This window comes from Neofelis nebulosa, chromosome 2 (genome assembly GCF_028018385.1).
Source record: "Neofelis nebulosa isolate mNeoNeb1 chromosome 2, mNeoNeb1.pri, whole genome shotgun sequence".
In the NCBI taxonomy this organism is placed as follows: domain Eukaryota; kingdom Metazoa; phylum Chordata; class Mammalia; order Carnivora; family Felidae; genus Neofelis; species Neofelis nebulosa.
The window spans coordinates 57,635,978-57,655,419 of NC_080783.1; the positions used below are offsets into that span (position 1 = coordinate 57,635,978).

The 19,442-nt window shown below is 54.9% G+C and overlaps 3 protein-coding genes across 3 annotated transcripts; all 3 read right to left on the reverse strand.

Moving 5' to 3' along the window:
* Positions 1-864: 864 nt before the first annotated feature.
* On the reverse strand, positions 865-4,075 carry HOXD9 (homeobox D9). The gene is made up of 2 exons (XM_058713263.1): positions 2,183-4,075; positions 865-1,837 (listed from the first exon to the last, which is right to left on the reverse strand). The coding sequence occupies exons 1-2, from the start codon at positions 2,979-2,981 to the stop codon at positions 1,596-1,598; spliced, it is 1,041 nt and encodes a 346-aa protein (XP_058569246.1). The 5' UTR covers positions 2,982-4,075; the 3' UTR covers positions 865-1,595.
* Positions 4,076-5,875: 1,800 nt separating this feature from the next.
* On the reverse strand, positions 5,876-14,465 carry HOXD10 (homeobox D10). The gene is made up of 2 exons (XM_058713273.1): positions 8,178-14,465; positions 5,876-6,840 (listed from the first exon to the last, which is right to left on the reverse strand). Exons 1-2 carry the CDS (start codon positions 9,130-9,132, stop codon positions 6,563-6,565), a joined length of 1,233 nt encoding a protein of 410 aa, XP_058569256.1. The 5' UTR covers positions 9,133-14,465; the 3' UTR covers positions 5,876-6,562.
* Positions 6,728-18,823, reverse strand: HOXD11 (homeobox D11). The gene is made up of 3 exons (XM_058713283.1): positions 17,709-18,823; positions 16,511-16,965; positions 6,728-6,840 (listed from the first exon to the last, which is right to left on the reverse strand). The coding sequence occupies exons 1-2, from the start codon at positions 18,487-18,489 to the stop codon at positions 16,730-16,732; spliced, it is 1,017 nt and encodes a 338-aa protein (XP_058569266.1). The 5' UTR covers positions 18,490-18,823; the 3' UTR covers positions 6,728-6,840; positions 16,511-16,729.
* Between the last annotated feature and the right edge of the window lie 619 nt (positions 18,824-19,442).

Genomic DNA, 19,442 nt, shown 5'->3' on the forward strand with positions numbered 1-19,442 from the left:
GGCGGGAGTAAGCAGCACCTTCTGCCGGATCTGGGCCTTGGCTTTCCCTCCCAGCCCCCCTCTGCTTTTTCTTCAAGTCCCCTCTTTCACCAGGATCCCCCCAAACTCTGCCATTGCCCCCGCCTTCCACCCAGCCCAGGCCACACGGCGCCGCCGCCCCTCAGGCCTGCAAAGGCTGTGCTGGGCCCGAACCCTCACTTACAATGACCTTCATTTTAGTCTCTGAAGGCGGCCCTCTGAGGGCCAAGCTGGGGGCTAAACAGTCACCGAAACTGAGTTGGGGGGGAGGGGGCATTGAGAAGGGGTGGGGATAGCTGAGAAGGAGAGACTTGACCATTTAGATCTGCTAAGGTCATTTTGGGGCTCTTGAGGGTAGGGCGGAAGTTCCCAGCCTAACTGGCTCAGCCCTCCGGGAGCCAGCCAGCCTGACGAGCTGGGGGGAGTTGCTCCCGAGTACAGAGTTGGCCTTTCCCTTGTTTAGAGAGGAGAGTGGATGGCTGGTACTTCATCAGCAGCGGGAGAGGTGGGGTGCAGTGTGCCAAAGCTCCAGCGAGAGGGTGCCTGGCTTGGGGGGGGGGGCGTGGGCTTTGCTGGGCACTGCAGTGAGGCTGACACTGGGCTCAGGGCACAGAGTTCGCTGAGAAGCTGGAAGCAGGCTGGGGAAAAGACAGCGCAGCCAAGGGCCCCCCAGAGGCTGTGCTCTGGCTGCCTCTGCCCACACAAAGGGAGACTCAGAGGCACCTCAGACAGACCTCTCAGGTGTAAGGGCTCCAGATTTTTAGCAGTGTCTCCCTCCCAGAGATGGGGGAGAAGTCCTGTGAGGGTGATATTTTGCAGAGAAAAAGAGAAAGCAGGCACACAGTGTTCAGGGCCAGCGTCTGGGCTCCATTTGATCAGGTCAGCATTTATTGGTAGGAAGCGGTAACATTTACAACTGGTCCTCAGGCAGGAACCCGGAGGGCCTACACCCGCGGCTGCCCACGCGAGGTGAGCCCTCCCCAGGAGAGAGCGGCTCCTCCAGTGCACTGAGAATAAACCCCCGACCCACCAGAGGCCCTGGGCTCCTCTCTCGGCCTCATTTCAGGTCTCAGCGGAGGGCCCGCGGGCTCTCTGAGGGAAGAGGACTTCACTAACTGGTGGGCAACCTGGGCGGGCCCCCCACGGTTGTCGCTCTGCCTTCATTCTCAGAAGTGGGGCGCACTTGGCCCTTGCTTGAGCAGCTCTGGGGGCTAAACTACAGCACTTTTCAGAAACATAGGGGACATTTACACGAGAGGGCTCTTCAATCCAGCGTGCACTCACAAAATATAGCATTTCCTATGGAACCAACGGGTCAGGAAAGGGAGGGAGCGGGAAAAGGCAAAACCCCAAAGCCACTTCGTTTCTCCAACACATAAGCGAGCAAATACAGAGTCCCCCAAATACCTCACAGAGACCAACCGCACAGTCACTTCTACCTAAAAAAAAGGGGGGGGGGGAATGTCCGAATCGCTGGAGAGTTTCTGGAAATCAAGCACCCACAAACAAACAAAAAAAAACAAAAAAAACCCCGCTGCTTTTGCAGCGCAGAGTGGTCCCGCCAGCGGCGCGCCGGGTCAGTCTCCTTTGGGGCATTTCTCCTTGCTCATCTTTTTCATTTTCATTCTACGATTCTGGAACCAGATTTTGACTTGTCTCTCTGTGAGGTTTAGAATCCTTGCCACCTCGTAGCGCCGGTCCCGGGTGAGGTACATGTTAAAGAGGAATTCCTTCTCCAGCTCTAGCGTCTGGTATTTGGTGTAGGGACAGCGCTTTTTCCGGGTGGAGCGAGCGTGGATCCAGTTTGCTGCAGGGTTGTCTACGAAGAGGGGGGTTTGGAGAAGGGGATCGAGGGCGGAGGGGAGGCAAGGAGAGACGACAGGGTGGGGGAGAGAGGTCGTTAAATTAATTTCACCAAGGATGGCCGCTTTTCACAACTTGGGGGGAATTATCATAAAAAGCCTTAATGCCCGCGCTCTGTTTACCGTACAAACCGCGCGCCTAGGGTAGGTGGTTATGGGAAGCTTTTTATGGATGCGTGTTGCTCGCCTAGGCTAGGGTAGGCGTCTAGACGTTTTTATAGGTTAGTAAAACTATCAGTTTTGCACATTCGAGCCTTACAGGTTTCAGCAATAAATCAGGGGGCAATTTCTTTTGCACTTACTTGGGTCAAGTTGCTGCTGCGGCGGCTGCGGATGCTGCTTCTCCTCCTCCTTCAGTGGGCAGCCTGGGCTGGGGTGGTCGCTGCAAGCCGAGGGCTCCGAGGAGCCGCCTGCCCCAGACCCGGACCCGATCCCTGCCCCGGGCCCGGTTCCCCCAGCCGCAGCTGCTGCCTTGTCCCGTAGGAACGAGTTGCAGGAGAACTCGGGGCCGCCGCTCCCCTGGGACTCCCGGGCCGCGGAACACTCAGTCCGTTTGGAGGAAGAAGACGTGGAAGTGGAGGAGGAGGTGGAGGTGGCGGCGGCGGCGGCGGCAGGGGTCGGGGCCGCTCCGGTTTCAGGCTTAATCCCGTAGTGGCGCCCGTTGGGTGGGCCGCTGGGGCCGGGGCTGGGACCAGGGCCCGGGCCACCTCCGCCCCCGCCGCCGCTGCTACCGCCTCCGCCCGCGCCGCCCGGAAAACCGGGCAGCGGCTCCATCCAGGAGCGCATGTAGCGGCCGGGCTCGGAGGCGGCGGCGGCCAGGGGCGGCGGGGGCACGTACGGGTGGTAGAGGCCGCTCATCGCCGCCGCCGCCGGGGGCTGAGCGGGCACCGCGGACCACGAGGCGGAGAACACGGCCGATTTGGGGGCAAAACTACACGAGGCAAACTCGGCGGCAGCGGCGGCCGGGCTGTCGGCCACACCTGCGGGCCTGCCCTGCGCGCCGGGCCCCGGCGGTCCAAAGCGCGCGGCGAACACCTCATCGCCCTCATGGCCTATGAGCGAGTCCACGTAGTAGTTGCTGAGGGTGCCACTGGAGGACATTTTGAGGCGCCGTGCGCTCCCACCCAAGGTTACACTGCCCGCCGCGGCGCCGCTCCCCGCCGGCGCCCGAGCCGCCGACTAGTTCGCAGGCTGCAGCTTCCACCATTGGTCGCGCGGCCCACGTGATCATATTTACCAATACCGGGAGTAAATCAGTCCGCTAAACTGGGGGCTGCTGTGATTTAAAAAAATATATATATATCATCATCAACATAAACGCCGCAATTAGAGCGCATGAGCCCGGTCCGTGCGCCCGGCTCGGTCCGGCCGGGCTCGGACAGCCGGGCGGTGGCTGGAACCGCTGCGCCCGACCGTGGCCGGAGGAGGCGCTGGGGACTATTTGTTCGTCTCCTCTAGCCGTCCTCGGTCCTGCAGTTCGAACCGAGACGCTGCCTCCCTAGCGCCTGGACTTCGAGCCACCGGCAGCGTGTCCAGGGCGCACCGAGCGCTTGGCCAGAGCCCGGAGCAGCCCGGGGAGCGCAGGGCGGGATGAGGCCCAAGCCAGCCCGGCCTTCCGAGGCGGCCCCCTGGCGCCCGAGGGGAGTTTTTTCCTTGTGCCTCTCTCCCTACCCAAACCCGCCCCTCCCTCCACATACCCACACACGCTCTCTCACAGCTTGTCGTGTTGTTTAAAACAGGTGGAAGACCTCTGTAATGATATTATGCCTTTCAATAAAAATTTTATGAGGTGTATTTGATTATAGATTAATGTGTCCCTAATAAAACGGACGGATGGAGCAGCTCGAGGGCCTCCTCCCCCTACCACACTCACACACGCCCGCGCAGCCACACACACCCCCGACGTGAGGCTGAGCACACGCCGCGGCCCGAAGGGTGAGCTGGGGCGGCCTGGCCCGCCGACTGGGTGCTTCCCTGGCCACCGGTGGGGCTTCTGTGTGCCCTCGGAAGTGCCGGCAGGCTGTCGAGTAGGCACCGCGAAGACAGTGGCTGCCAGGGTGCCTTGTCTTCGCCGGGGCTGCCGGAAAGGCCCTGGAAGAGAACACGCCATAGGGCATAACCCAAATGCTAGCGCAGGCCCGCTCCCATCCACCGCCCCAACCCTGCCTTGAAGAGGCCAGTGGGAACCGCATCTCCCTGGGCCAGGACCGCTTCTTGTGGTTGTCCTTGGGCCACTGTCTTCTCAATTCTTCTTCTTCCTTCCCCACCCGCCCCCCCCCCCTCCAGAGGTAAGGCTGGGCAGCCTTGAATCTGAGGGAAATGCCCATTGTCACTCCCAAATCCATGGTACAAAGCCTCGGAAGCGCTGCTGGGAGCCGAGACAAAAGCAGCCCCAGAGCAGGCGGCAGAGAATATATTCCTCACTCTACAAGTTGCTCAGAGCACCCTTGGAGGGATCCCAGCCCACCTCGAGCCCCGGAAAGGAAGGGGGTAAATGGCTACTTATGGCCTGATTGATTGCCTTTGCCAATGGCTTTCTGATTTTGTTCCAGAAGAGATGCCTTTGCCTGTAGCACGGGTTTTCCTCTGAGACACGGCCCCCTGTCAACAACTAATGGTGCTCCCCACATTGCAGGGAGGAAACGGATAAGTTAAAATTGCCCTCCTTCTCCTGCCCAACCAATGGAGATCTGGGCAAATCTATCCCAGTGTTCCCAACCTGGCATTGACTCCGAGCCTTCTCTCTCCCACCCCTAGGAAATGGCTCCCCTAAAGGGTTCTGTCTTGGAACTGGGGAAGGTTCTTGGTTTTCAGGAGGAGGTTTACAACCCTGAATAAATACGGAGCCTCCCATTGACTCCCTGGATGAGAACTGTAAGGCCTAGAGCCCCTCAATAGATAGTTTTATGGAGAAAAAAGAAAAAGTGAAAAGGCCGTGTTTTGTGAGGCTGCTTGAAGCTGGTGGAGAGCTTTTGCAACCACAGCACAACCTGGGGAAACGAATTCTCTGTCAGCTCTTCTCCCTTCTCCCAGGCAGCACTAGATAAGTCTGGACTCTCTCGGTGAAGGCTGGCTGGAGTTTTCCAAGCTGTGTCGGCAGCTGGAACATTGGACTTCATGGGAAGTCATGTTCATTTGCAAATTCTCTTTCAGTCACCTTTTGTACGTTTTCTTGCCTCCCAGAGACAGTGGCTCCAACCAGCATTTTGTAATTAAATAGAGAGAGCATTACCTGGGGGAAAAATTTTCCTCCTTTAAGAAAATTTCGTGTGGGACCCTAAAAGGTAATGACTGAACATAAAATCCTTCCACAAGGAAACCAGGGCAAAGTGGGATGGGAAAACTCACCCATCCTCGGCTTCGCTGTGGCCTGGCTTGTCTTGCGCTTGGGATAGGGGTGGGGGTGAGGGAAGGGGGAGCAGAACTGGATCCGATGCAATGCTAGCTGCTGGTTGTCCTTGTTCTTGTAATGGAGGCCCGGCGGCTTCCAGGTGGGCAAGACCGCTTTCAACCTAGCCCCTGACGATGGCGTCCCAGCCAGAAATCGCCAAGACCCCACTAAAAGTATTAAAAAATAACACAACCAAAACCAAAGACAGGAAAACATACAAATGAGGTGCTGTGAAGAAAAAAGCAGTGTGGGCACAGGGTTACTTACCAGGCTGTGGTTAGAGGGGAACTCACACCCATCTAGAATTCAATTATGTTACTACCTTGGGGAGGTGGGGGGGAGGGTGGGAGAGGCGGGGAGAAGACTCCCCTTCTTCCCAGCTATGAAGCCAGCACACCCAGGCTGGATTATCATTCCCCCAGCCACTGCCAAATTTTAGCGCCCTAGGCCTCCTCCAGCCTCTCCTATCTTCCTCCCCCTGCCCTCTATCACCGCCCCCCTCCCGACCGCCCCCAAAGAAGCAGTTTAACAGGAAGATAATCTCACCAAAGGCTTTCATTTCTACCGAAACATATATCCGTTTCAGAAAGCAGAGGGAGCGAACTCGTTTCCAGAGTTTATTGCATTATACATGCGACCAGAACATGCACAGAAAGGACAGGTTGCTGTTGTACTTCTACCAAACCACAGATGCACCACAAGGGAAGGCTACAAGGCATAAGTCGTCAATATTCCATCTCACCAAGGACAATTGCTAAGTTCATTTGTGAAAAGATACATTGTAATGTGCTTTTTTAGTCCCCCTCCCCCCAAAGCTTGTGGGTTTTCGTAATCTTTTTTAAATATATATGTAATTTAAGTACTTTAAAGTACTGGATGTATTCAAAACGCCATGAGATCATGGACTAACCACACACACAGACCTTTTGTGTTAGGAAAAACATGAAAAAGTCACATTGCTGGATGGATGAATGGACCGATGGAGGCTGTACAGTTCCAATAAGTTAAGACCCAAATGAAAATGCGCAGTAATAGTTACCCTGCATTACGATGAAAAAAAAAATAAATTACACGTGCTAGTTTTTTTTTAATATATATACTCATAGGGATTACAGATCACTTGCAGCACGAACAGAATGACCCCAAAGTCACATTCTAGCAGGAAACAAAACAAAACAAAACAAAAAACAAAGAGCAATGAAGGTTTTGTTTCCGCCTTCCCAGTCCTCCAGCACTCGGCCCTGGAACGCGGTGCCCCCTCTCCGATCCTGGCCTCCGACGGGCCTGGGACCTAAGAGAAGGTGAGGTTGGCGGTCAGTTCTCGGATCCGGTTCTCTCGGCTCATCTTCTTGAGTTTCATTCGGCGGTTTTGAAACCAAATCTTGACCTGCCTGTCGGTGAGGTTAACGCTCTTACTGATCTCTAGGCGGCGCTCACGGGTGAGGTACATATTGAACAAGAACTCTTTTTCTAATTCCAGCGTTTGGTGCTTAGTGTAAGGGCACCTCTTCTTTCTGCCACTCTTTGCAGTGAGCCAATTGCTGGTTGGAGTATCAGACTTGATTTCCTCTAACAAAATTAAAGGGAGAAGAAGAAAAAAAATCAAGATTTTTTTTTTTCTCTCTCAGCCTGTTCAAATGTACCCTTGGCCATGACCCCGCTGGCAGCCAGGCCGCTTTGGGAAATGCTGGTATTAAACATTCCTCTTATGAGGTGGGCCCTGGAAGGGATTTGTAATTGATGCCAGATTAGTTTAAATGCCCACAATGACGCGATGGAGGGTATTCTCGCCCTCGATGCTAGGGTTGTCTCGCTCTCCCTCTCTCTTTTTCTCTCTCAACTTTCTGACCTGCACAAAACATTAGTACAATAGTAAACTTTCAGGATCTCCCCAGCAACGTTCTAAGTGGTCAGCTCACAACAGGGCTGGAGTGGAAGAAACAAACCACAGCCTGAACAAGACTGCCAACCCCACTGCTGCCTCACATCCCCAAGGCTGCCACTTCTTCCCCACTTCTCCTGCACAGGCGGGGAGCCCCACAACCAGGTTTATAGTTGCCCTTCTCTTTCAAGAGATAACCAAGGAACTGAGTGCACCTTCTCCGACCTGCCTGGGCATTGAGGTACTCCCCAGAATTTCTTGAATTCTCATACCTTCTTGTCTCCACACAAAAGCATTCCCCGAGCTTCTTAGTGTGGCCCACCTCTGGACACTGGGGGAGAGGCTCTGGGACAGGGTTCCTCCTCCAAAAGCCAGAGCCCCTGGCTCTTTGCCCTAGCCCATGCAGATTCCATTCTCCTCCCTTCAGCCTTTGCCCCTTTGCAAATGGATTGCAAAGCTTGCGGCACTTTCCCCAGACAAAGCCAAGGTTACCCAGCCCCGCAGAGGTAGGGAGCCCTGTTCCCCAGCCCAAGCGCCAATCAGCCCAGTCATCTCGTTCCCATTGCCGCCCCCAAGCTCGCAGGATGCGGGGTGCACACACTTGAACACGAACACGGTGCCTTGGACCACCTTAAAATCATCATTGGGTGAAAGGCAAAGCTGGGACTGCAAATCTGAGCGGGAGAAAGGAGGTTCTGGGGCCGTGTTTACGAGCCGCAGGTCTCATTTGCCCTCTTTTGTTGCATTTCAGGTCTAGCTCAGGAAAAATAAACCCGGCAAGCCCTTCCTCTGCCCAGGCGCCATCAGCGTGGGGCCAGGACTAGCCAGGAGGGCCAGGGCAGCCGGGGAGAAGCTGGGACCTTCTCGACACTGAGACTGCCCCTCTAAAAGCCAGGAGGAGCAGCACCTGCCAGTCGGGCCCCGCCTCAGCTGCCCCGGCTCGACGCTGGGCACCCAGGCGCTCCCTCTCTGCCGGGTTCCCGGGCTGCACGCCCCGCTGGGGTGGCAACTTGCTCATACCGACCTTTGCTCTCCTTCTCCTGTACTTCGGGACTGGACACGGAGACCTCAGCCAGGCAGCTCCTTTCTTCCGGAAGGCCGCCCTTGGCCTCGGGGCTCTCCACCTGGGAGACTTTGGTGGGCTCCTGGCCGCTCACAGGCTCGTTCATCTTCTTTTCCATCTGCAGCTGGGCGGCCGAGAGCTGCGGCTTGGCCGCGCCGCGAGGGTTGAGCTGGAGCATGACTGTGGAGCTGCCTTCGGGGCTGTTATTGTACTCTTGGGTTTTCCCGGTGGCGTAGGTCTGACTCAGTCTAAAATATCCAGGGACAGGAACCTCGGGGTTCTCAACGGGACAGGACTCAGGGACCAGCCTCTGGTACGAAGGGACCTCAGCAGAAATGAGTTTGTTGCGCTTATCAGAATACATGCAGCAATTGGATTCTTCCTTAATGTTGGTGGTGAAGGAGCAAGTGGGGACTTGCTGTGTAACAGGTTGCTCTATTCGACAAGATCTGTTCGGGTCTGTCCAACTGTCTACTTGAGGTATATAAGGATGCACATTCATACCCATATTTTGGTGGTTCACTTCTCTTTTGGCCAGAGACGGGAGCAGTCCACAGGTTTGCATTCCATAGGTCCCCATGTCTGCGCTAGGTGGTGGCATGTACATGCTGGCGCTGCTCGAATAAAAACTGTCACTCCTGCAGGCACTGATCAAGGAATCTACTAAAAAAGTATTAGCAGCAGGAGAGCTGTTGGGAAAGGACATTTTGGGGAGGAATTTGAAGAAGAGAGATTGTGTCCTTTGTAGGCTGACATCTCTAGGAAAACATTCCCCGTGTAATTGTGGATGCCTCTGCCGACCACATGACAACCAAGCCAATGAGATTTGAAAATGGCCTTGAGCCGCAGCCTCCTCGCAGGTCACGTGCTCCAGAGCCCGGCCGGCCGGCCGCGTAAGCACGGACAACAGCGACATCTACTACGCGCCCGTGATAGTGCGCGCTGGAGACAACCGGCCCAGCGCTCTCCGTCGCCCGCCAGCCTCCCCGGGGCTCGTTCGGCCGGCCAGCCCCACTCGCGTCCCCCCGCTCCGGCCGCCGGGCCCCGCTGGCGGAAGGAAAGTCTCGGCCAGAGGGGCCTCCGGGAGGACACGCGCGGGGAGGGAAGCCGCAGTGCCGTGGCGCCAGCTCACAGAAGCATTCCCCGCACACACCCAGGCAGAACGCGCCCCAGAGCCGGGGCACGGGCGGGGGGTGGGTGCCCGGCTGGTTCAATTTCTCCCGGGCAGCCTGGGAAGGTGAGTCGGATTCCCCGGGCTCTGCGACACCCCACCCCAGGGAGCCACAGTAAAGATCTCTCACGCAAAGACGCGGCCAAGTTATGGTGGGGAGCGGAGGCGAGAAGAGCCGCGAGGGCTAAGAGGCCAAGCATATGGCCAGCCCGGAGCCCCGAGGACCGGCCGGCTCTGACGCTGTCCATTCCCTCCTCCGGCCCGAGGGAGATGCGGGCTCCCGGCCCCTCCGCGCCCCAGTGGGCTATCCGAGCCTTGGAGCCTTCGGCAGTCGGAGGAACCACACCCCGACCTCTGCGGCCGGGCGGCTGGGAGCTTTCAGCCCGGAGACAATCCCTCGCCAGCAGCGGGCTATCCTGGAAAGCGTCCCTCCGGTTCCCAGCGGGAGAACGAAACCGAGGTTTCCCTCCCCACACACCCTGATAATAATGAGCAAAGAGGAAGGAAGGGAGGGAGAAAGAAAAGAATTTTTTGCAAGGAAAGGGGAAAACTCTCGCCCACAGACTCCAGAAGTTTTAGAAAACTGACTGGGCCGAGTAGCAGACAGAGAGAGATGCAAAGGTGTCATTTGGTTCTTCTGCAAAGAAAAATATGTTTTCCTTTTATGGATTTTGTAAAAGCATTGGTTTCTGACAAGTGCAAGGTACAAAAGGTTGTGGAATTTATTAATACATATTAAGAAGAATCAGGGCGATCAATAAAATTCTCATCTACATTCTTGGGCTACTTGGTAATTTTCTTGCTTCTGAAGGTTTTTAAAGAGTTATACCCGCTGTTGCCACACACGGGAAGATATTTTATTAACAAATCAATCGAGACTTTGTAAAGGATAAGATTAATAGTTAAGATTTAGCATAATGGCGTTCGCTTTATGAATTATTGAAAATTATACTATTGATTTTTCCCCTTCGCTACTAACCAAGAAGGTCAATTTTTGTTTTAACACAAATCGTCAAATATTAAAAGCTATACTTTTGTCAGAAGTTGAGTTTTATAGTTTTGGACAATTCCTAAAATTATTTGACACCGGTTTGCTTGGGTAAGGGGAGGGAGAAAAAAAGGAGGTGGGAGAACCTTAGTCCTCTGTTTCCTTTGGTGACGGAAAGTTCTATAAAGAGGATTTGGTCTGGGGTTGTGGTCGAGCTCATTAAAGAACAACCACCATCACCACCATGGAAACTCAGAGTTTTATGAGAAACTTCTCCAACAACTTCCTTTCTTGTTCTCTGGTTGCAGGCGGGTGAGCCGCCCTTCGGAAGCCCTGGCCTCGGGGCAGCAGCGGGGAGCTTTAACCTTGATTTCCAAAGGCTTGCCCTAGGCGAGGGGCCGGGCCAGGGCACAGGAGCCGTCCTCGGGCTTCCCAGATCCCCTTCCCAGCATCTGAGAGAGGAAAAGGGCCCCAGAAACCCTGATTGGGAACCAGTTTCTCTCGGTCCGGGAAGGCGTCTGTGTTTTCTTCTCTCCACACTCGCCTTGTGCGGGCTGGCCTTGGATTTCAGGCCCAGAGACTGAACTTGTGGGCAAATTGGGTTTCCGCCTCAGCAGAACATTTCTTTGGAGCCCGATGCTCATTAACGCGTCTCAGCATTCTTGGGGAACTAGGAGCCTGCTCACTCCTTCACAAAAACCTTTTCCAATAAACCCTTTGTCCCCCCTCCCCAAAAGGAATCTCCCCTGGCCTGGTGGAAACAGGCGCTGAACATTATTTTCGGCCTTGGGACCACTTTGCCTGTCCCCTCTAAGTGCCCTCGCCCAAACAATAACCCCTTTTAAAAAACTCCACGGTGGCAATGAGACAGACCTTTTAAACCTTTACGCAGCTGTTCAAATACAACATCATTGTCAGGTTAAAAGCCTGGCGCCTCTAACTGCTCCGGCTGCAGGATGCCGGCTGGCGAAGCCCGGGGTTTAAACATTACCTTTCCGCAGGGGTGGCTGATTTTAAGCTTGAGGATGGAGGGGTGGCGGTGAGGAAAGCAGGAGAAAAAAAAAAATCCAACTTTTCACTCTAGCCTGCTACAGTCCTGTTCAAAGCTAACAGCCGCTGACCATCACCCCCCAAATGGTTTTATCACAAGGTGGAGATCATGATCCCGGCCACGGTTAAGCGTGCCCAAGGCTGGACAAAGTGCCCGCTGCACACACTCTCTGCAGGCACCCTGACGCCAGCCTGGCGCTCCAGGACTGTCGTCCTTTGCATCTCAGCCAGGGGAGCTGCCTGGAACTCAGATGTCCAATTCTCCCTATCCCACTCGTGAGACAAGACTGTTTAATCTAATCGGGAATTTTATGCCCATCAAATGCCCTTTCATAATCTTTATTTATACACGAAGAAAACATTAGGCGAAAACCCAGCAATTCCTTGCGGAGCGGGTAGGTCTAGCGGTGAGCCAAAACAAACAAGATCTGCCTTCCGAATTTGGGGGCCTTTCTGTTTCAACTCTCAGTGGCTTGGGGCTCTAAGTCACCCCCACACTGGAAGCTTTAAATAGGTCCTCTTCATTCACAGAAAACGTGTATCAGATATAATTTTGAATCTATTATCACAAAATTCTATTTTATTCTTTCTCAAATATCTGCCTTCAGACCAGTTCTTTGAGGCCAGAGACTCCAGTGTTTCAGGGCGATTTTATCATAAAAATTGAGCAAAATAGAAATAATACAGGAGGATGATCTGGACCTGGGAGGATGGAACATCTGGCTAAGACTCTAAGGCTAACTAACATGGAGCAAATGGAATGAAAAGGCAGTGGCTTTCGGGGCCAGCCTGTATTTTGCTTACGAGTATTTAATGTAGGTCCATAGCTGCTGTTTTCGATCATCTTTAGATCAGTTGGAGCAGTTACCATTAATAATAAATCAATATCGCGCTATAAAGGAGATGAATATCCATATTTGTGCGGAGACATCCTTCTCCCTGGCACAGCTCTTCCCAGAGAAAAATTAATAGGGTCGCTTTAGCAAGAAATTAGCATTTGTAATCAAGAAGTGGCTTGCATCTGCGCTCCTCTGTCACCAGGAAGAAGAGCAGTGACCCTGGGCCTGAGTAGACCTGGGGACTCGTAGGTTCACCCTGAATTCGGGCCCTGAGTGGCCTCAGGGCTGTGTCACTCTTTGGGGGCAGAGCGGATGGGGACAAATTTTAAAGGCTTCTTCCCCAGGGAGCCCCTCCGGGTTGTACTGTGCACCTCCCAGGCAACGTGAAAAGCAATCAGGGGGCAAGTGGGGAGGCTGTGGAAGCCACCACCACCTCAATGAAGAGTGTGTGGAGATTGTGCAAAAGGGCTGGCCGCTGGGGAGCCTCTTTCCGTTACAGACACAAAAGACTCCTACTTGGCTCATTTTCCCTCCACTTCAGGATCTGAGACCTCGGTGACTCAAGATACACGGCCACACTCCACGAGCGCCACCGGCTCTGAACAGTCAGGAGGGGTTGGGTCTGCAGCCCCCCTAAGTCCTGGTCCAATCCTCTGTCCTTTTTCAGGCCCATGTAGGGCGCTGCTGGTAGGAAGGGAACTGCGGACTGCCGAGTACCCGTTGTCTGAAGAAGGCTGCCAGCCAAGGCCAAGAGACCCCCGCCCCCAAAAGGCCACGTGCACCCCCGGTGCAGCTGCCTAAAGAGGAACACAACGACATTTGGGGAGGAGAGTTCTCGCCCCACCTGGACTGAGGCCCAGGTCAGGCTCTGAGAAATGTCGCTTCACGATAGCGACCCGCGGTCAGACAGACAGGAGTCAGGGGTGCCCGCGGGGAACACCTATGCCTCTGGCTGACGCCTCACTTGGGGGCTCGTGGCGCCCCAGCCTCCACTGAAGCCGATGCCGGCTCCCAGGGCTGGACCCAGGGCCTCTGGTCTAGGGTCTGGAGAAAGGAGACAGAGACAGCGGAGCCGAAGAGGCCAGCACTAATTCTAGGGGATGGAGGCGCTTCACAATGAACTTCGGGAAAGAAGGCATAGCCACCTTCCCTTAGAACGGCCCAGGTCCTGCAGCCATCCCTTCTGGAACCTCCCTTTTGGACAAGGATGGTGACAGAGGCCCTCCCCAAAGTCAGGGGCTTTGCAAAAGGGGGATGGGGCACAAGGAGGACACGCAGCAAGAAAACCGCTTCCAAGAGCTGGTGCCAAAATCAAACTCCGTGCTCAAGGCCAGCAGGCAGCTGGGAAGAATGTCCAGGATTCTGTCAAAGGCAAAGCTCGTTTGCTTCAAATGCAACCCCCTTCTCTGCCACCTTGTCGTGTAAATGTTTCCCCGGGATGGTCTGCCGCTACCCGCAGCCACCAAGCCCAGCTTGACCCTGTCGCCCCAACTCATAGTTCTGCCAGAGCCTCCCATCACCGGGCGCCAGGCACGGCTCGATTGAGGGGCACTCCCTCGCCCAGAACGACCCCCTCAGTCCCAACGTGGCTCATGGCTCATTTTCTCTGAGACCACACTCAGCTAAGTTGCCGGCGCCCTCATCTGTCTTAAACAAAAGCCTTTTAATCATCTCAGGCGGTCGGAGAGCGTACCAGGCGGATGCTGTTTTGGGGAGGAGTTGGTCCTACCCTGTATCCTTCTTCATACTCAAAACAACAAGAAAATGGATTTTCTCTAATTTAATTAACTCGCAGTGGCATGGCTTATTTCGAAATGCACATATTTGTCTTCTAAAAAATCTCTCCTCGACACCACCAGGTTATACTACGGTATTCTTTGCGACAGTCTTATCTTTAGGAAGACAACGATTAGGTGATTGTCGATTTCAGGAATCCGGGTAGCTCCCTTTTCTCTATCTTTATACAACTTCCCACACCTCGTGGCTGCTGAGAACAAACAAACAGCAAACAAATACCTTAGGGGCCGCCGGTTTCTAACGGGCTGAGATTGCCTATTAGAATCCAGAATTGGAAAGATACGGTACCGCGGCCTATTCCGCCAAACACGGCTTCTGGAACGTGAGCACGCCCCCGTGTGGCTCTCCAAGGCCATGCAAATGGGAAACGGTATCTCTCGGTTGGGCTTTACCTAAGAGGGTGGACACACAAGCTTGCTACATTTAGACGCAGTTAAAAAAAAAAAAAAAAAAGACGGAGAGAGAGAGAAATAAACCAGTTTTAAGATCCTGCAACGATCATACTACTAGGGCACTGACATTTTAACGGACGTCCAGAAATCCACACAAAGGAATCCCCTTCCGAACGAAATTATTCAATTGTAGGCTTTGTTTCTCTTGCAATTTTCACCAAAGGTTGAGGGGGCACTTTGGAAAACAGCACAAATATTTTTAGTTTTGTTCCATAAAGTACAATAATTTATCTGACGGGGCAACAGTTCCCCCCTCCCCCAAATATAGCGAAGGTGTAAATCTGACTAGAGCTTCCTCTTTCAGACGCCTGCTTTTAAAGTCATGGTTCTTCATTACAGCAAAGGGGACTGCTATCTATGACACCCTCCCCCCCCCCGCAGAAAAAACCCACCTCAGTATATACCAGCTGTATAAAAAGCATGCTGGTAGACATTTTAATCTAACCAGTATTTAAAAAAGAAGTCAATTGCTATCGAATTACACAAATGTTTGAAGGGAAATTAAGGTTATTGATCCTGAAATTAGGAATTTGCTTAGATTTATGGTGAGCCCCTGTTATGATTCTGTGTGGTCATAAATGTATGTGGGGGTCTGGATATGTGTAAGCATGTGTGTGTGTGAGAGTGGGTGGCGGCTGAATATCACAGAAGAACCTTAAGGCGCCTAATTATTCAGAAAGGTTAAAGGTGATGACCTTGACATTTTGGAAGTTCAAAGGCATACACTTATGCACTTATGTTTTTCCTTCCCCCCCCCCCAAACTTTGGCAATTAAAAAAATTTTGCATTTGGAAATGCATACCTCCTCTGAAGATGCATGGGGTCCTGTACACCTTATGGTTTTGTTTTGTCTTGTTTTTGACTTTGGGCTTAGGAGAGGTTAAGAGTCATAAGATTCACTTTACTTTTTTCAGAGAAAGAGATGCTTTTCTCACTCCTACAGTTTATTGCACATTGCGGAAATCTCTTTTGGGCCCACCAGAAGGTGTATAATATAACCCAATTAAGCTGTTTAGAACTTTGGCTTTTATGGTGTTGTCTAGACAGTTCAAGGTTTTGTAAACAGCCTGGCCTGGCCCTGCAACATAAAGTGCTGTTCAGCCCCCACCACATTCTTTAACTTGAAGCGATAAATGCAGTGAGGAGTGGGTCTGCAGCCTCAGGCCCTATTGCAGGGAGGGGTCTTACCTCTTCTCCTGCAGGCCCGCTGTGACACTAGCAAGGACCCCAAGCCCTCTCCACCATTGGTAACTTCCTTTTGGCAAATTATTTTTTTTTCAATGAAGGTTACTAATCTTGGTTTCTTTTGGGGGGGACCCTGGCTCCTTGACAGCTTGTTAAGAGTGAATTTGGATTGTCTAACAAGTTTTGTTTAAAATGGTTTTTGCCTTTCTAGAAATTCCAAGTTCACTAAGCTGGGAAATAGGGGGGAGGAGACGTCCTTCCTAGGTCCTGCTCTCCCAGCCTCATTGCCTGGAGGAAGGAGCACCACCATGGCTGGGTCCCACCCTCGATTCAGAAATTCATCTCTAAAGTGAATTTTAAAATGAGTGTAACCTAGAGAAGGTGAGAGAGAGCTACTCTTATTTCAGCAGGATCAAAAAGCATTTCACTTGATTTTCAGCTGCATATGGGAGAAGGTTCTGGCTACTAAAATACCCTAATCAGACAATAAACTTCTTTAAAGAGGAAAAAATCATATAGTGTGTTGAAGCTGTAACCTCCATTTTACTAGAAACCATTTATTCACACAAAACACAGTGACTTATGCCTCGATACGACAGACCAAAGGTACATTTCCCAGAGTTTAAATAATCTGCATTCACCAAGGGGGAAGGTCGGGTCCCTTAAACTCAGAACAAAAACAAGTGCCTTCCAACCAACCCAGCGGCCTAAACTCTCTACAGATCCCACAGCGTCCCCACGGGGACTCAGAGTGAGGGAGGGAGAACAACAGCACATTGGCGGTAAAATTGTAAAGGGACGTTTGCATTTACCATTTTCCCCTTATTAGGATCCATTCGGCCAAGTCCCCGGCCTCGTCCGCAGGCAGCAGTGGTCGCTGGGAGGTCCCGAGTTGACCGTGGGAAGGAATCGTGGAGTTCCACAGAGAAGAGGCGTCATTAAACCCAAGGACATTGGGCCTGCCGAGGGCAGGTTGCTGGGGAGGAGGGTGGGTGAGTGGGGCTCGGGGAGAGGGGTGCTTCCTGGAGCTCTCAAAATAAGGGGTTTCCAGTGAAATACTGCAGACGGTCTCTGTTCAGTTTCTTTTCTTTCATTCTTCGATTCTGGAACCAGATTTTGACTTGCCGGTCAGTGAGGTTGAGCATCCGAGAGAGTTGGAGTCTTTTCTCTTTGTTTATGTACACGTTAAAGAAAAACTCGCGTTCCAGTTCGCGGATCTGGTACTTAGTGTAGGGACAGCGCTTTTTCCGGGACCGCTGGGGGGCCACTGCAAGGCAAAGAAACCAAGAGGTGAGAGAGACCGCTGACTGCCCACCCCCACCCGCCCTGCGGCCCAGGCCCAAGCGAGGGCCAGGCCTCGGCCCGTTGGGGACGTCCCCTGCCGCAGCTGAAAGACCCTGCTTGCGTCGTGGGGGATGATATATGGGCGGGCACAGGAGAGTGCGGGCGTGGACGTGTGTACACGCCCGGACACACACACACACACACACACACACACACACACACACACACTGGCACAGAGGCGGAGAAGCAGAGGGCAAGGCAGGCTCTGAGTTGGAACCCTAAGGGAGAGAAACACGAGCGCGCCGGGGCATCTGCTCCGACTCCAGCCAGCAGCGCGCGTCAGCCAGAGGCTTGGATAAAGTCCAGTTCAAGGATCTCCCCACCCCACCCCCCTTAGAAGCAGGAGGCTCCAGTGTCCACACTCACCAAGTGGCTTGAAATCTCCCCTCCCTCACTCCATGGTCTCTAGCACCACCCCCCCCCCAAACTGGGGAAAAGCTCTCTGTAGCGATTAATGTCCCCTCGAAGTCTACCTTAAGCCCACCTAAATTGGTTTCCTATCGTAAACACACTTTACAACGGCCCGGGAAATCTTATAGGATGTATAAACCCCTTCGAACGCTTATAAAGCAGCACATAAAACGGCGCAAGCAGAGGGAGGCCCCCGCCGCCCCCCCGCGCCCGCGGCCCCCCGACCCAGCCGCCCACCCCGCACCGGGTGCCTACCTGTGCCGCCACTCTTTTCAGCCCCCGCCTCCCCCGGGGGCCCCTCGCCGTCGCCGCCGCCTCCTTCTGCCGCCCCCTTGGGCTCCGAGCCGGGGGTCGCCTTGGCGCAGGGACTTCCCCCGCCGCCACCGGCCCCCGTCTTGGGGTCGCCCTTGTCGGCAGCGCCCTCGGGCTGTGGCGGCGCAGGAGGCGGAGGGGGCTGCGGCCCGGCGAACGGGGGCCCGGGAGCAGCCTCGTAGAACTGGTCGAAACCCTGCGGCAGGATGCCGTTGCGGCCCACAGCGCTGTAGAAGTTGGAGGCGGCGCCCGCGGGGCCGTGTGGCGGCCCGGGCGCGGCGCACACTGGCTCGGCCGCCTTGAAGAGCACGTCCGGCCGGCGGCCCGCGGGAGGGAGCAGCTCGCGCTGCATGGCCGCCTCCTCAGCCGCCGCCGCCGCCGCCGCCGCCGCCGCGGCTGCCGCGTAGTAGGGAGCGTAGCCCCCGGCGCCGCCGCTGCCGCCCCCGCCGGGGCCGCCCCCGCCGCCGCCGCCCCCCGCGCCGCCGCCGCCGCCGCCGCGGTACGGCCACTTGGCGCGCTCCAGGCCGTAGTCGCGGAAGGCCACTTCGCGCACGGGCTGGACGTGCGGCGCCAGGTTGGAAGAGTAGGGGAAAGTCATCTGGCAGGACGACGGTTGCGATAGGAACGACGGCTTGCTGGCGAAGTCCGACGGGGCCACATAGTAGGCGCAGCCCGGCAGGTACATGCTGGCTGCGCTCGGGCCGCACTCATCAAAGTCGTTCATGGCTCCGCGGCGTGCGCGCCGGCGAGCCCCGGGCCGCTCCCCGCGCCGCCAACCTGAGCCATCGATTGCACAAGAGGCTTGGGCCAGGATCAACTAAGCAAAAATCCCCACCGGGCGCTGACGTGCAATTCATCTTGATTGATTCTGGTGGTAATTATGTCACGTGACGCCATGGAGAGAAATGTCCTTATATCTATATCAGCTCTCGCCAACACGCCCCGGGACGGCTCCTGGCGCCGAGACACGCGCGCGCTGGGGGCGGATCGGTCTCCCTCTCCAGCCGGCACTCTCCGGGCGCCCCCTGACCAGGCTGCGCCGCAGGCCGGTCACCTGTGCGCCGCCGGCGGCTGCCACTGCTGGGTGCATCTGCCACCGCCCGGCTGGGCCGCCCGCCCGCGCCCGCCCGCCCGCGCCGCTTTAAGTACGCGGACCGAAGCCGGCGGGGAGGAGGAGGGAGGGGGAGGAAGGGGGAGGAAGGGGGAAGGGAAAGAAGCGGAGAGCGGAGGGGGGAGCCCCAGCCCAGGGCACAGGGGACTAGGTGTGAGGTTGTGAGGTTCCCACCCCCCACACCTCTTCCTGCAGCCGCTCCCTCCCCCGCGACGCCGCCACCCTCTGCAGCTTGCCCGCCAGGAGCTTGTTGCTTCTTGCTCAAGGGGCGTAATTGCGCCACTCTCGTGGCTCGAGGAGCCCTGATTTACATATTTCTCAGCCCTGCGCGTTTATCGCGGAATAACTTGGCTCTCTCCATTCCTGACCCCGGGAACGCGAGTGCCAGCCTCAGAAAAAAACCCACGCCAAAACCCTACCAGGAGCTCACCCAGGCCAGGGCCTCGGTGCCCACTCGGATCTTTAGCCCTCTCTCCTCCTCTCTGTGTTCCTGTCTCTCTTTTCTCCTTCCTTCGTCTCCCTTCAGTTTTCTCACATCTCTCTCTCCTGTCTTCTCTTCTCCCACT

Bases quoted from the DNA above. Each gene is read 5' to 3' on its own strand.
- HOXD11 (XM_058713283.1), bottom strand. From the start codon at position 18,489: ATGAACGACTTTGATGAGTGCGGCCCGAGCGCAGCCAGCATGTACCTG. The intron at 16,966-17,708 runs GTAGGCACCCGG...TTTGCCTTGCAG, and splicing joins TGAAAAGAGTGGCGGCACAG to TGGCCCCCCAGCGGTCCCGG.
- HOXD9 (XM_058713263.1), bottom strand. From the start codon at position 2,981: ATGTCCTCCAGTGGCACCCTCAGCAACTACTACGTGGACTCGCTCATA. The intron at 1,838-2,182 runs GTAAGTGCAAAA...CCCTCTTCGTAG, and splicing joins GCAGCAGCAACTTGACCCAA to ACAACCCTGCAGCAAACTGG.
- HOXD10 (XM_058713273.1), bottom strand. From the start codon at position 9,132: ATGTCGCTGTTGTCCGTGCTTACGCGGCCGGCCGGCCGGGCTCTGGAG. The intron at 6,841-8,177 runs GTCGGTATGAGC...TAATTTTGTTAG, and splicing joins ACAGGAGAAGGAGAGCAAAG to AGGAAATCAAGTCTGATACT.